General features: G+C 41.7%; 1 protein-coding gene across 4 annotated transcripts in view; it reads left to right on the forward strand.

Moving 5' to 3' along the window:
- Positions 1 to 16,536, forward strand: part of tmem259 (transmembrane protein 259) — a 298,209-nt gene extending 281,673 nt beyond the window's left edge. For 3 of the 4 annotated variants that reach the window (XM_084067792.1, XM_084067793.1, XM_084067794.1), the window contains 8 exons: positions 436 to 558; positions 962 to 1,062; positions 3,234 to 3,291; positions 3,951 to 4,034; positions 6,350 to 6,482; positions 6,830 to 6,929; positions 11,688 to 11,741; positions 14,291 to 16,536. In XM_084067792.1, the coding sequence (XP_083923918.1) occupies positions 436 to 558; positions 962 to 1,062; positions 3,234 to 3,291; positions 3,951 to 4,034; positions 6,350 to 6,482; positions 6,830 to 6,929; positions 11,688 to 11,741; positions 14,291 to 14,998 (1,361 nt within the window). In that variant the 3' untranslated portion in view covers positions 14,999 to 16,536. The remainder of the gene's footprint in view (positions 1 to 435; positions 559 to 961; positions 1,063 to 3,233; positions 3,292 to 3,950; positions 4,035 to 6,349; positions 6,483 to 6,829; positions 6,930 to 11,687; positions 11,742 to 14,290) is intronic. The other variant, XM_084067795.1, reaches the window with a different exon arrangement.
- The last annotated feature ends 118 nt before the right edge of the window (positions 16,537 to 16,654 follow it).

Below are 16,654 nucleotides of genomic sequence, written 5' to 3' on the forward strand. Positions count from 1 at the left end.
TATACAGCATGATGGAGGACCTGAACATAGAAGTGATATCTTTTGATATCAGATTCACTATTCTGTCATGCCTACTTATGTAGAGTCTCCTGTATACATGGCATCCATTTAAGATGTGGGACATGGTTTCAGCTATTTGTTCATGACCATGATGTATACAGTGAGGAGCATGGTTGCCTGGAAACCAGATGGAGAGGTTAGGTTTAGATGGTAAAACCTGCAACCTTGCTTTCAGAGTAAAGACAACAATGCACTCGTCTAAAGCAACATTTTTTAACACAGTGAGACACAGGATGGTCCGCAGACTCGCACGCACGCATGCACACACACACACACACACACACACCACACACACACTGTTTTAATTGGTTGAATGGCAATGTTCCAGACCCAATGAAGGACCAGTGTTTTAATGGTTAAATGGCTGTGTTCCAGACCCAGTGAAGGACCAGTGTTTTGGAGACGGCTTCAGTCGCTTCCTGTTGGATGAGTTCCTGGGATACGACGACATCCTCATGTCTAGTGTTAAAGCTCTGGCTGAGAACGAGGAGAACAAAGGTAGGTGTCTGCGTGTGTGCGTGTGCGTGTCTGCGCGTGCGCGTGTGTGTGTGCATGTGGTGTAGTATACAGTATATGACATTAGCGTTTCAAGACTGGTGAGAGCTAGTATAGGAGCTGGTATAGAGCCCTGTTGGACTCCGGCCCAACAGGGCTTTTTTTATTAATCTATCTAAAGATAGATTAATAAAAAAAAGATTTATTCATATAAAACAATAATGCACAAATCATTTATTATGTTTAAAATACTGATGAGTGTTGTCTGTCAACCAAGTCGTTGTCCACCTATGGACTGCTATGTAATGGGTTGATGATTTCTGAACTGTGTGTGTGTGTGTGTGTGTGTGTGTGTGTGTGTGTGTGTGTGTGTGTGTGTGTGTGTGTGTGTGTGTGTGTGTCTCAGGGTTCCTCAGGAACGTGGTATCAGGAGAACACTACAGGTTCGTCAGCATGTGGATGGCTAGAACCTCTTACCTGGCTGCCTTCGTCATCATGGTCATCTTTGTAAGTCTGGCTTCATCAGGCCTCACTGACAGTATGTAGGAATGTGTTAGAGAACTGAGTCCATGGTCAGTGACATGTCTGCTCTGCTACAGAGCATCCCAGGACATATTCCTATACATATAAACACAGTGGCCCTCATTTATCAACACGGTGTAGACCAAATAATGGGCGTACGGTGCGATCACCGCAACTTTCGGCATTTATCAATATATCCTGACGTTGGCTTCGGTCGGAGGCAGTTGTTGACGTTGTCTGAACCTATTTGTTCCATCATAGACCTGTGGAGCAGCATGTCTGACTGTCTGACAGACATCTGGACACAATGTATCCACTCCAACATGTATATCTATCACACTAATGAATAATAACATTTTATAAACTCATTTAAACAAACTGCTTTAACAGTCATTCAGATAAGATTGCAGATCTTGCTGCATAGGCTATTTGAAAATTGCAGATCTACAAGCTCACAACGCGTCGTGATGCGACGCGTTGTGAGCTTGTAGATCTGCTATTTTCACAATATAATATAATATAATACAATATAAGAGCGCTTTATGCGAGATCATTTTCCGGAGTCGGGGCTGGCGTGGCTGCCAGTGGACAGTGAGGTCTCCCAGCGGGTTAAATCATTTAATTTACAAACGTATTCCGTTGATGGAGATGAGGTGTCATAATCTGTCATTCATGTGGGCTACTAGCTTACTTCACAAAGAGTGTACCGTTACGGAATACATGAAAGACAGTGTGTGTGTGTGTGTGTGTGTGTGTGTGTGTGTGTGTGTGTGTGTGTGTGTGTGTGTGTGTGTGTGTGTGTGTGTGTGTGTGAGAGAGAGACGTGTGTGACTTAACAGGCAGTGAGGCGGGCGGGGGAAACTCTTCTCCATTCTATTGTTTGGTCGTATTCTGGTTCTTCATGTGGTAAAATCAGGGCGTTTTGAGAATATTTAAGGACGTGTTATTTAAATGACTCTCGGTTTCAGCCGTCACATTTATCAAAGCTCAGACCTAATATACGTTATGATTGGCTGTATAGGATCCTGTGATAAATGTCACTTGGACGTTGGCTTACGGACAGATTTAAGGCAAAAAAATACATTTTACGCTCCATTGATAAATGAGGACCAGTGTGTTCTGTCCAACTGTGTGACCCAAAAAAAAACCTGTGATCCACTGGATCTAATGTCATTATTTAATCACACGCTTGTGTTAATGCTTTTCATTGGTTCCATCATTTATACACACACGCACACACACGCACGCACGTAAACACTTTAACTTCCAAATTGTTTAAAAACTAGCAACACTATCCAATCTAAACAATTCACGATGCAACGTGTTTTGAACTTCAGATTGTCTGGTTTTTGTGTGTCAGTCTTATAGGATGCAGCCGTTATGCTTTTGATTATGATGGATCACACGTATGTTACATGATCAATAAAGATGTCAATCAATATCAATCAATCAATTTATGAACAAAAACATACAGACGTGTCATACAGAGATGAAAGGTATGAAATGTACTCTAGACCAGTGGTTCTCAAACTTTTTCATGTCAAGGACCCCCAAATGGACACTTATTAGCCCGCGGACCCCCATTTGAAAAGATACATTTTAAGGACCCCCAGTTTGACATGCATTAGGGCTACGGACCCCCATTTAATAATTCATAATTCATATTGTAAAATCAATGTTATCTTAACTCTGAGAGTGTACAAATGGAACCAAATGGACCCTAACGGGTCCATTTGTACACTCTCAGAGTTACAGACCCATAAGGGTCCATTTGGTTCCTATCCATCATTTAGCTGGGGACCCCCTGGAACCCCCTCAAGTACCCCTGGGGGTCCCCGGACCCCACTTTGAGAACCAATGCTCTAGACTATACATGGTCGCTAGGTATACTCTTAGTTGCTTTTTTAGCAGGAAATGCACTTAATGCTTCTGGTGATTAGTAGTTTTGTTCCCTACCTATATGTTGAATGACCTTATTGTAAGTCTCTTTAGATAAAAGCGTCTGATAAATGACTGTAATGTAATGTAATGTAATGTATTAAATGTAATGTAATGTAATGTAATGTATTAAATGTAATGTAATGTAATGTATTAAATGTAATGTAATGTAATGGTCAGTGTGTTGACATGCTGTGGTTTGACCTTTGACCCTCCAGACTCTGTCAGTGTCCATGCTGCTGAGATACTCACACCATCAGATCTTTGTCTTCATAGGTAAGACCTGTCTGTCTGTCTGTCTGTCTGTCTGTCTGTCTCTCTCTGTATGTCTGTCTGTCTGTCTGTCTGTCTGTCTGTCTCTCTCTGTATGTCTGTCTGTCTGTCTGTCTGTCTGTCTGTCTCTCTCTGTATGTCTGTCTGTCTGTCTGTCTGTCTGTGTCTCTGTCTGTCTGTCTGTCTGCCTGCCTGCCTGCCTGCCTGTCTGTCTGTCTGTCTGTCTGTCTGTCTGTCTGCCTGTCTGTCTGTCTCATGCTTGCACATGAAACTAAAATGTTACTCAGGACCAGCAGTGTAGAATATAAAACACTTCTAAAGTGAATTCAATCTGAACAGCATATTAAAAACATCCAGCATTTATCAAAAGGAGATGACATGGCAGCATGACAAACAGCAGATCTACAAGCTCATAGCGGCACGAGTGCCACTATGAGCTTGTAGATCTGCTATTTTAGAAGAAAAAAAGAGAAAACATGTGCAAATCTTTGAATATATACACATTTCCCAAATCCCAAATAATGTCCCACCTCTCACTGTAAATGAATCACATCGGCACGTCTGAAACCACCTTTAGTGTCCACTTCAAGTCCTTTAAATATGCACTGCCAGCCAGGTGTGTTTACAGATGTTAGAGGTGAACTTTGACCTTTGTGTTTCAGTGGACCTCCTCCAGATGTTAGAGATGAACATGACCATCGCCTTCCCTGCTGCTCCTCTGCTCACTGTTATCCTGGCCCTCGTTGGTACGACACATTACATTACATTACATTACATTAGATTACAGTCATTTATCAGACGCTTTTATCCAAAGAGACTTACAATAAGTGCATTCAACATAGGTAGGGAACTAAACTACTAATCACCAGAAGTCTTAAGTGCATTTCCTGCAAAAACAAGCAACCAAGAGTATACCTATCACTAAGGTAGAAGTGCAATATATCAGCTACCTACTGTCTTAAACAGATGAGACAAAAATGGCAAAATCAAATGAGCACGAGCTAACTCACACACACACACACACACACACACACACACACACACACACACACACACACACACACACACACGTAAGATAACACAACACTATTCATGTGTTACTAAATCTGTTAAAGCTACATTATGTAACTGTTTGTGTTTTAAACTGAATCACATTGTGTTTTGACCGTCTCTACGGTAGAGTCTCTACGGTAGAGTCTCTACCGTAGAGTCTCTACGGTAGAGTCTCTACCGTAGAGTCACTTCTAATACAATATTAGCCTGGGCAGCGTTCCTTTTCGGGTATATGATCCGGTCGGGAGCGGACCGGATCGCGACAAACCGGAAAGACGTCTCACCCCAAAATAGGTCCGTCCTATAAAATCCGTGATACGGCGTAGTTTAGTTTATTTTCTAAATATAAATGTGAGTGTACTTTACGGAGACTATTTAGCGTCTATATTATCCATATTGTCCCACGGGGGAATTCTATTCCATTTAAATAGGGATTGGGGAACCAAAACAAAGCGGCACCGCAAAACCGGATCGCGACAATCCGGAAAGAGGATTATTTTTTTTTTCAGTAGGCGTGGCCTAGACCGGATCATATGGGTCTTTAGTAACGCAGACCAGGCTTTCCTCCGAGGTGGAAAGACTGGTGACGCGTAGCCTAGTAAACCCTCCCTCCGGAAATCTCATTTCCATTTGATTTCAGGAGTGAGTCTGGGCTGATCCGCCTTTCTGCAATACTCGCTCTATACGCCGAACTGACGAGCCTATCAGCGTCGTCGCACATCATTCTGTGATTGACAGCGACAGTTGGCCAATCAGGTGGCGAGTTCGAGTGAGCCCGAATGAAGCCGAGTGCAGCCTGACTGGGGCCGACAAAAGACTAACGGCAGCCATTGTTGTTTCTGCGAGTACCGTCACTTCTTATTTTCGGTTTTAAAACGGTCTCAAACTTCTTTTTTGAGGCACGGAATTTACTATTAAGATATCGTTTGGATAGAATTTAGTTGTTTAACTTCATATATGTGGTCAATTAATCATGACAGAGCCTATTCAAAAATATAAATTCAGAGAACCGGGAGGGGCGGGCTGGGCGACGCATGTATCCCAATAAGGCAACCTATTTTGGGCATGGCGATCTCAAAAGTCCCGTTGCGTCATATTAGTGACGGAGGTGGTAAAAATGAACTGCTGATTGCCTGAAGGGGAAAAACGATCATTGGCTGAAGGGGTTGTCAGTCAACGGTATTACTCCCGCCCACAGCCAATATTGCAGAATGGCGGTTCAGGCCAGACTCACTCCTGAAATCAAATGGAAATGAGATTTCCGGAGGGAGGGTTTACCAGGCTAGGTGACTCGAGGTTAATACAATATAACTAACAGGTTGAGACATTTAGTTCCTGTGGTCTGGTAGGACACCTACTGGTTGACCAGTGGTACTGCATGAAGAAGCAGGCAGGCTCTCTTAGCTCAGTGGTGAATGTTTCAGTAGGACAGGGGTTTTCAACCAGTGGTCCGAGGACCACCAGTGGGCCTTGAGGGGGTTCCAGGGGGTCCCCAGCCAAATGAATAGTTAGCAACCAAATGGACCCTTATATGTCTGTAACTCTGAGAGTGTACAAATGGAACCAAATGGACCCTTATATGTCTGTAACTCTGAGAGTGTACAAATGGAACCAAATGGACCCGTTAGGGTCCATTTGGTTCCATTTGTACACTCTCAGAGTTAAGTGAACACTGATGATGGTGATACAGTGTAGATTGGGACCCCCAAGAAATGTAAATGGTTGAGACCCTGGCATATCTTTTCAAATGGGGGTCCCTGGGCTAATATTTGTCAATTTGGGGGTCCTTGACGCGAAAAAGGTTGAAAACCACTGCTGTAGGAGAAAGTCCAGGCTAACTCATTATCAGCTCATTTTAGACCTCAAAGTAATGTAAGGTATTTGTTCCTGATGGAGGGGAATGGAACTGGAGGGAAAAAAGGTTAAAACTATAAAAGAAAGATAAACAAAACAAAACAACATCATCTTCATTCATTATGTTAATGATATGTTAATGATATGTTAATAGGCATGGAGGCCATCATGTCAGAGTTCTTTAATGACACCACCACAGCCTTCTACATCATCCTCATCGTCTGGTTGGCCGATCAGTATGATGCAATCTGCTGTCACACCAACACCAGCAAACGCCATTGGCTGAGGTGAGGACCTCATTATCATATTTATTTACATACATGCAGCCTAATGAATAAACATGAGCTGTGTGATAACATCCATACACAACGTTATGTAAATATGTCATACAGCCTAATGAATAAACATGAGCTGTGTGATAACATCCATACACAACGTTATGTAAATATGTCATACAGCCTAATGAATAAACATGAGCTGTGTGATAACGTCCATACACAACGTTATGTAAATATGTCATACAGCCTAATGAATAAACATGAGCTGTGTGATAACATCCATACACAACGTTATGTAAATATGTCATAACATGATGAACGGTGATGTAAAGATGTTGTTGTTTGTGTTTTATCAGGTTTTTCTACCTGTATCACTTTGCCTTCTACGCATATCATTACCGCTTCAATGGACAGTACAGCAGCCTGGCTCTGGTGACCTCCTGGCTCTTTATACAGGTACACACACACACGCACACACACACACACACACACACACACACACACACACACACACACACACACACACACACACACACACACACACACACACACACACACACACACACACACACACACACACACACACACACACACACACACACACACACACACACACACACACACACACAGGGACGTGCACAGATAGACTCTAGGTGGTGCTAGAGGACCTGCCCTTTGCCCTCTTGACCAGAAGTGCCATTTTGAAAAAAAGAAGAAAAAAAAGTTTTTTTTTCTTCAGTTTACAGCAGGGGTCTTCAACAGGGGGGTCCGGGACCCCTAGGGGGTCCTCAGAGTTACTACAGGGGGTCCGCCAAATCTTTATGTGATATGATTTTTCTTTGTACCATAACCACTCGAAACCTAGCATCCCTTTTCTGAGGAGAACTTTAGCCAAAAATAGCCGATCTACAAGCCCACGAGGCGTTGTGGGCTTGTAGATCGGCTATTTTTGGCAAAGACGTAAAGGTGTAGAGGGAAAAAAGAGCAGACCAAGTAAACAAAAAAAGTATAATTTACTTGAGCACCTGCCCCTCAAAATGTCTGTGCACGCCACTGCACACACACACACACACACACACACACACACACATTTGAAATATGTATTTATGTCCACATAATAAGAAGTACAGGATGTACAAAGGACATAAACACTGCCAGTTCAGTCAGATGAAGGGAAAACAGTTACAAAGTGCATGTAAAGCAGAGCTTTGCTACATACAATACAAAAGATGTCATACTTGTCAAACACAGCGGACAACAATCATGGGTAAAGGAAACAACACCTCCTCCAAATAGAGCGGCTTCCTATAACAGCTGATATTGAGCAGTACCTTGCTAATTGTTTAGCCCTCCTTTTGGAGAGGCCGGCCATTTGCAGGCCCCTCACAACCAACTTGTGCACGTGTCCTAGACTACCAAAGATAAAAACCAAAAGTTTACATCTGTAGCCTAGCTGAGAGATGGTCTGCTCTAGCTGTTGATATTTTAGCACCTTGGTTAGGAAGGCTTCCTCTAAGCTGTAAAAAAGTACAGCCGACCTCCAGAATGAACGCCTCCCTATGGTTTTCATTAACAACAATGACATCAGGGTGTTAGCTGTAATGTTATAGAACACAGAATCATCATTACACAGGTTAAACATGTTATAATGTTAGAGAACACAGAATCATCATTACACAGGTTAAACATGTTATAATGTTAGAGAACACAGAATCATCATTACACAGGCTAAACATGTTATAATGTTAGAGAACACAGAATCATCATTACACAGGTTAAACATGTTATAATGTTAGAGAACACAGAATCATCATTACACAGGTTAAACATGTTATAATGTTAGAGAACACAGAATCATCGTTACACAGGTTAAACATGTTATAATGTTAGAGAACACAGAATCATCATTACACAGGTTAAACATGTTATAATGTTAGAAAACACAGAATCATCATTACACAGGCTAAACATGTTATAATGTTAGAGAACACAGAATCATCATTACACAGGTTAAACATGTTATAATGTTAGAGAACACAGAATCATCATTACACAGGTTAAACATGTTATAATGTTAGAAAACACAGAATCATCGTTACACAGGTTAAACATGTTATAATGTTAGAGAACACAGAATCATCATTACACAGGTTAAACATGTTATAATGTTAGAGAACACAGAATCATCGTTACACAGGTTAAACATGTTATAATGTTAGAGAACACAGAATCATCGTTACACAGGTTAAACATGTTATAATGTTAGAGAACACAGAATCATCGTTACACAGGTTAAACATGTTATAATGTTAGAGAACACAGAATCATCATTACACAGGTTAAACATGTTATAATGTTAGAGAACACAGAATCATCATTACACAGGTTAAACATGTTATAATGTTAGAGAACACAGAATCATCGTTACACAGGTTAAACATGTTATAATGTTAGAGAACACAGAATCATCATTACACAGGCTAAACATGTTATAATGTTAGAGAACACAGAATCATCGTTACACAGGTTAAACATGTTATAATGTTAGAGAACACAGAATCATCATTACACAGGTTAAACATGTTATAATGTTAGAGAACACAGAATCATCATTACACAGGCTAAACATGCTCGGCTTCACAGTAGAATGCTTATACAGCATGATGGAGGACCTGAAAATAGAAGTGATATATTTAGATATCAAATCCACTATTCTGTCATGCCTACTTATGTAGAGTCTCCTGTATACATGGAACCTGTTTAAGATGTGGGACATGGTTTCAGCTATTTGTTCATGACCATGATGTATACAGTGAGGAGCATGGTTGCTTGGAAACCAGATGGAGAGGTTAAGTTTAGATGGTAAAACATGCAACCTCGCTTTCAGAGTAAAGCAGTCTGCTGCCGCTGCCTTTGTTGTTGTGCCCATAAGAGGCGACCTCGGGCATTAGTCAGTGTGAGTTGGTGTTCTGTTCCACACACAGTCATAGATGCTCTGACAGAGATACTGGAGTCAGATATAAAGTCCTCAGAGACAGCCATCGCCTCAGAGTTAGACCCTACCCACTTCAAGGTAACATCAGCCCAACAGCACAGATCGTTTAAGTCCGGCCAGTCTGACCACACACCAAATCCGGGAGAGCGACTGTCTAGCTTTCCACTAGGTTTCCTCCTGAAGCCTATAGGAAGCTAGGATCCTCCTGAAGCCTAGGAAGCTAGGATCCGAGCCACATGACAGGGGGACCTTACGTCGTTTTAGGTCCAGGAATAGAGATGAACGTGCAAGCTCTCTCACATACTGGTCATCATTGTTCAGCATGTTTATCAAGTGGGAGAGCCTCTTAGCAATATTGGGAACACCCATACCACCCTCACGTTTACTGTGAAATATAATGTCACGTGTTGTGTGTGTGTGTTAAGACCAGTCCATTGTCTCACTAAGTGCACAGTTTTGTCAGTCAAATCACGTGGTGATTTTCGTGGAACATGTACATTGGATAAAAGATGTTGTACCTTGGCCAATGCTATTATTCTGACTGCCTCCAGTTTCATGATTAGAGGCAGAGGCGATGTGTGGACTAAGTCGATTCTGCTGGAGTACTCAGCAATGATTACCTCGACCTGATCGTCCCACTCGCCTGCCACATTAAACTTGTGGCCCAAATATGTGTAAGTCTTGTGTAAGTAGACTTTAAAGGGTTTATTGCAAATTGTGAAATCAGTTGGTGTATCTGTTCTAGAATGGTACCAGCGGTTTCCTCCGCTCCGTCTCTCATATAGAACTGCACCTTTGGATTCTTTTACCTCTAATCCTGACCATTCCAAAAAGGACTCGGTTTTGGAGAGCATGTTCTTTATTACAGCCCCATGATGAGAGGCTAACTGGACATCGTCTGCATACCCCTGAACAGGGTTAGGGGAAATTATATTGGCGGGGGCACACATACACAGCCAAGTGCTAACACAAAATTAACAGCGCTCCATGGACAGCCAGTCTTAACACCTACTTGGAGAGGGATGGGGTCTGTGAGCTGTTTACCACAGATAACCTGTATGAATGAACCAGTGCATGAACCACACACACTCACACTCACACACACACACACTCACACACACACACACACACACACACACACACACACACACACACACACACACACATGTATGCGAGTGCCGGCGACTTAGTGGTGTCATCAGGAGACCGGAACCAACACGGCCGGAACCAATGGTGCCGTTATCACCCAAAATAATTCCCCCCGATCAAGAGCGTCATCATTTAGGGCTTACCCAATAAAACCTTATAGCAGGCTATAAGGTAGTAGAATAGGTAGAATAGCAGGCTTTCCTCTGAGGTGGAAAGCCTGGTGACTGGAGACTAAAGAAGTGTGTGAGAGGTGATGAGATGGACCATGATCTATTGTCTGACTCACTCCGCTTAAACTAAAGGAACATTCTCTGGATCCAAACAACGTGTTTAAGGGGTTTTTATTAAAGCAACATAAAGAACTTAGTTAAAGGGTTGTCAAACATACAGCAACATAAGAAATCAATAAAGAAAACCAAGTTCACAGAATGGCAGAATCCTGTGTGGTCTAACATACTTGTGTGTGTGTGTGTGTGTGTGTGTGTGTGTGTGTGTGTGTGTGTGTGTGTGTGTGTGTGTGTGTGTGTGTGTGTGTGTGTGTGTGTGTGTGTGTGTGGGGTGTGTGTGTGTGTGTGTGTGTGTGTGTGTGTGTGTGTGTGTGTGTGTGTGTGTGTGTGTGTGTGTGTGTGTGTGTGTGTGTGTGTGTGTGTGTGTGTGTGTGTGTGTGTGTGAATGTAATGCACAATCTATGTAAAGCACTTTAGATAATAGCTCTATATAAATGCACCATTTACCATTTATATACCATTTACAACATTTGTTTTGTCATAGTTTTTGTCAACTAAATTAACACTGGTCTCTCTCTCTCTATGTCTCTCTCTGTGTGTGTGTGTGTGTGTGTGTGTGTGTGTGTGTGTGTGTGTGTGTGTGTGTGTGTGTGTGTGTGTGTGTGTGTGTGTGTGTGTGTGTGTGTGTGTGTCTGTCTGTCTGTCTGTCTGTCTGTCTGTCTGTCTGTCTGTCTGTCTGTCTGTCTGTCTGTCTGTCTGTCTGTCTGTCTGTCTGTCTGTCTGTCTGTCTGTCTGTCTCTGTCTCTGTCTCTGTCTCTGTCTCTCTCTCTCTCTCTCTCTCAGCATTCTATGATATATTTCTTCCACCACTATGAGCTCCCAGCCATCCTCCAACAGGTAACGGAAACACTACCCTTCCTCTTTGCCTGGCCTACTTGTTGTTAACTAGTTGTAGGAACTATTGTTGTATTGTTGTATTGGATCTATTAGCTCGTGCTCATTTGATTTGGCTATTTTATCTCATGTGTTTATGAAAGTAGATAGCTGATATATAGCACTTTTACCTTAGCGCTAGGTATACTCTTGGTTGCTTGTTTGTGCAGGAAATGCACCTCAGACTTCTGGTGATTAGTAGTTTAGTTCCCTACCTATGTTGAATGCACTTATTGTAAGTCTCTTTGGATAAAAGCGTCTGCTAAATGACTGTAATGTAATGTAATGTAACATTATAATAATAATAATATTATTATTAACACATTCATTTCCAGGTACTCATTTAATCCACCTATGCCTGCTTATTGTGATGATCCACAGAGAGCCAGGGAAGCCACGGTGTGGACACTAGGGCTGTGTGGACACTAGGGCTGTGTGGACACTAGGGCTGTGTGGACACTAGGGCTGTGTGGATACTAGGGCTGTGTGGACACTAGGGCTGTGTGTGGACACTAGGGCTGTGTGGACACTAGGGCTGTGTGGACACTAGGGCTGTGTGGACACTAGGGCTGTGTGGACACTAGGGCTGTGTGGACACTAGGGCTGTGTGGACACTAGGGCTGTGTGGACACTAGGGCTGTGTGGATACTAGGGCTGTGTGGACACTAGGGCTGTGTGTGGACACTAGGGCTGTGTGGACACTAGGGCTGTGTGGACACTAGGGCTGGTCAATTAATATTCCAGTATGGAATATTCCTCGAATATGGGGAAAATATGTATATTCGAATATGAAAATGTATATTTTGAATGTTTATTTGACAGGGACAATACAAAAAACAATGTATCAATTTATAAAAACAAACAAAAGATATGCTTTATTGGATCCGAGCACTCGATACAATGTTTTTTGTATTGTTTCTGTCAATAAAAACATGTTTTATTCTTTTTGAAAAATAAAATAAAATAAAATAATAATAATATTCGGATATCTGCCTATTTTTAAGACCAATATTCAAATATAATTTCTGAGGAAAGTTGACAGCCCTATCCACCTGTTTCCTAGGCTTTTCACTGTGTTCCACTTCCTGTCTTTTGATCCAATGAAATCCAATGAAACCGGTCAGATGACTAATGATATCCAATGAAATCCGACAGGAAGTGGAAAACACACAGCCAAGAAACAGGTGGATAGTCAGGGGATATTAGCAGAAAGATTTCCAATCTTGGAATAAATTCCTTACCAAAAAAAATCTTCACTAATGTGTTTGTAAAAGTGTCTAGTAACACATCTCATAAAGACTGACATGCAGTTTACCTAGGGGAATGTGTGACAGCTGCTGAAAGTTGGGGTGATGGTTATACCCACCATAACCTTATGTGGGGGGAAAAAAAATCTAAATTTCATTCTGTTTTATGTAGCATGTGAGGGGTTAAACTAGGATGTTTTTATGATTCTGAATCCATTGCAAGCATTTGTTTTGCACCAAAACCACTCCTTGGGCTAAAAACAGCCCAATCTCAATGGGCTTTTTACACAAAACGTATACCTGGAAAAGGATGGCTAACTATGGCTGTTTTGGTGAAGATAACACATTGGTGAAGATTTTTTTTGGTAAGGAATTTATTCCAAGATGTTTTTAATATCCCCTGACTACTAGTGGACACGGATGTAAACAAAGGCTGTCTGGGGGGAGGGGTCTCGTCTATCCAGTGGAACACTTTTTGATCGTCCGTTCTGTTGTTATCGGCCGTTGAATTCGACTCGTTTTCACCAAGAAACACAGTCTGGGAGAAACTAGATCTCATAACATGGGAGTGGATGGACAGAGGATGACGTCATCTCTGCTTCTATCATTCTCTCAGAGTCAAGGGATCATCCATAGTTTGGGGAAGAGCGCCCTCTAGCATAAAAAATGTTATATATAAGTCCTTGTCAGGCACAGTGTTGCCAGATTCTGTCAGAGAGACAAGCAACCAGGTCTAGGAAAACCAGCCCAAAAGAAGCGACTATGGGCAACATGAGCACTTTAACATATACATCAGCTATTATATACATCAGCTATTATATACATCAACTATCAGAGCTACAAATGAAATCTTGCGGGGAAATTATAATAAGCAGATCTCACAAGCCTGGTCAGGCAATGTCTTTATATTAATGATATGAATGATATGAATGATATGAATTATATTAATTATGTTAATTATGTTAATTATATGAATTATATGAATTATATGAATTATGTTAATTATGTTAATTATGTTAATTATATGAATTATATGAATTATGTTAATTATGTTAATTATATGAATTATATGAATTGTATGAATTATGTTAATTATGTTAATTATATGAATTATGTTAATTATATTAATTATGTTAATTATATGAATTGTATGAATTATGTTAATTATGTTAATTATATTAATTGTATTAATTATAGTAATTATATTAATTATGTTAATTATATTAATTATGTTAATTATAATATTAATATTCCATCCTCTAACAGATCAGGATTCAGGAGATGTTGCTTCAGAACCAGCAGCAGAACCACACCCACCACCAGGCTCCTCCCCCTCCCACCCTGCACGACAACCTCAACAACAACAACACCACGCCCCCGGCCACGCCCCCCACCACGCAGGCCCCGCCCACCACCGACGCCGCCGACCAATCGGACGCACCGGAAGGGGCGGAGCCCCAGGCTTCAGCCGCCGAAACGGCCAATGGTGTGTCGTCGTCGACGACGACGGAAGGAGGAGGAGGGGCAGGGGGCGGAGCCGCCAGCGTGGTGGAGGCGGTGCGTTCTGAACTGGACTGGATGGCCCAGACCGCCGCCTTCATCACCGAGGCCCTATCAGCATCCTCCTCCTCCTCCTTAGCCCCTCCCACCTCCCCACAGGGTCACATCAGCCTGGTGGCTGAGATCCGCGTGGGCGTGGCCTCCTCCGCAGGGGGCGTGGCCTCGGAGAACACTACTAGCGTGGTGGAGGTGGAGATCCAGGCCGTAGGGGGCGGAGCTACTCCTCCTCCTCCTGAAGGGGCGGGCCTTCTGGTAGTAAGCCCCTCCCCTCCTCCTCCTCCACTCACAGACTGCCGGGGGGGGACAGGAGGCTCCTCCCCCCCCAACGCCCCCACGACAGACTGGGACCGCCCCCTCCAGACGGACGTCGATAGCCCCGCCCCCGAGCCCCCCAACCACGCCCCCTCCTCCTGAGTGACAGTTGTAAGCCACGCCCCCCCCACATGGCACCCCCACTCCACATGTTGACAGATTCTCCTTCTAAATATACACAAATATACTTTATTAAATATACACAAATATACTTTATTAAATATACACAAATATACTTTATTAACCCATTGATACCTGGAACGCATCTGTGTCACTTTAGATTTCTTTGGCTATTCAAAAATAGCAGATCTAGAGCTTGTAGATCTGCTATTTTTGAAAAATCGTGAAAATATTTTTTAAATATTTTTTTCCGATTTTTATTTTTTTTAGGATTTTTTTTTTTTTTTTGACGTGGCCTCAGGTCTTAATGGGTTAAATATAAAAATATATAATTTATTAAATATAAAAATATATACTTTATTAAATATAAAAAGATATACTTTATTAAATATACAAATATATACTTTATTAAATATACAAAAATAGACTTTATTAAATATACAAAAATATAATTTATTGAATATACAAAAAACATGATCAGAAAATATACAAATATTAATATATGAAACTATTGATTATCCCATTAGCCATTATTCTATTGATCACTTCTTTAGTTAATCAATTAACCGGGCAACATCGGGCATTATATATATATAATGAATCCCGGGCGTTACATATACACACACACACACACACACACACACACACACACACACACACACACACACACACACACACACACACACACACAGGTAGGACTGTCCAAAATATCTGCTTTTGACCATTTTTGTATATTTGGAAATGTATCTTTAAACATACTTTGAGTGTATATTTGAAATCTATGTAGCTGTCACCATCAGAGAGACAGTTTGAGTTCATTACTGTAAACCCAGAGACAGACACACAGACAGACAGACAGACAGACAGACAGACAGACAGACACACAGACACACAGACAGACACACATACAGACAGACAGACAGACAGACAGAGAGACACACAGACAAACAGACAGAGAGACAGACAGAGAGACAGAGAGACACACAGACAAACACAAAGTCATTCATAGTAAACAGAACAGTGGATGAACAGTGAGATGTTTGACCTCTCATGAACTCTCAGCTTTTCTTCTCCTTTTTGTTTTTTTTTACACAGACAGAGACGGGTGCAGTACCTGCTGTTTGCCTCTGGGGGGTGCCGGTGGACCGTTGCCATTTGTTTTATTTTATTTTCTTTGAAACGTGTTGATTGGTTTAAACGAACGGACCAGAAAAAATGTCGCATAATTTCACGTCAAATCAATCAATCCCCACGATGAATAATTTATCTGATCTGTAAATCATCTACATGTAGGCCTGTCACCATCACCATTAATTGTCCTACCAATAATTGCGATTAATGATTTAATTGTGTTTTTTCTTTTTTTGTCATTGAACGTTAAAAGCATTTTTATTTGTGTTTGCCTTTTAGGGTTTGGTTTGTAAAGGTAAATTGCACAGGACAGATAAATGATGACAAAACAACTGAAATATACAAAGAAATGACTTGATGACAATGATCTAAATAAATGATGTAACATTTTTGAAAATGTATGGAAGTTCTTCAACAGATGGAACGCGAACCAGTGCTTCTCAACCCATGGCCCAGGGGGACAACTGGTGGGCCCAGCGGGTACTGCAAGCCCCCCCCCCACCCCTA

The sequence above is a fragment of the Gymnoscopelus microlampas genome (genome assembly GCF_963454915.1).
Source record: "Gymnoscopelus microlampas genome assembly, chromosome: 9".
Taxonomy (NCBI): Eukaryota; Metazoa; Chordata; class Actinopteri; order Myctophiformes; family Myctophidae; genus Gymnoscopelus; species Gymnoscopelus microlampas.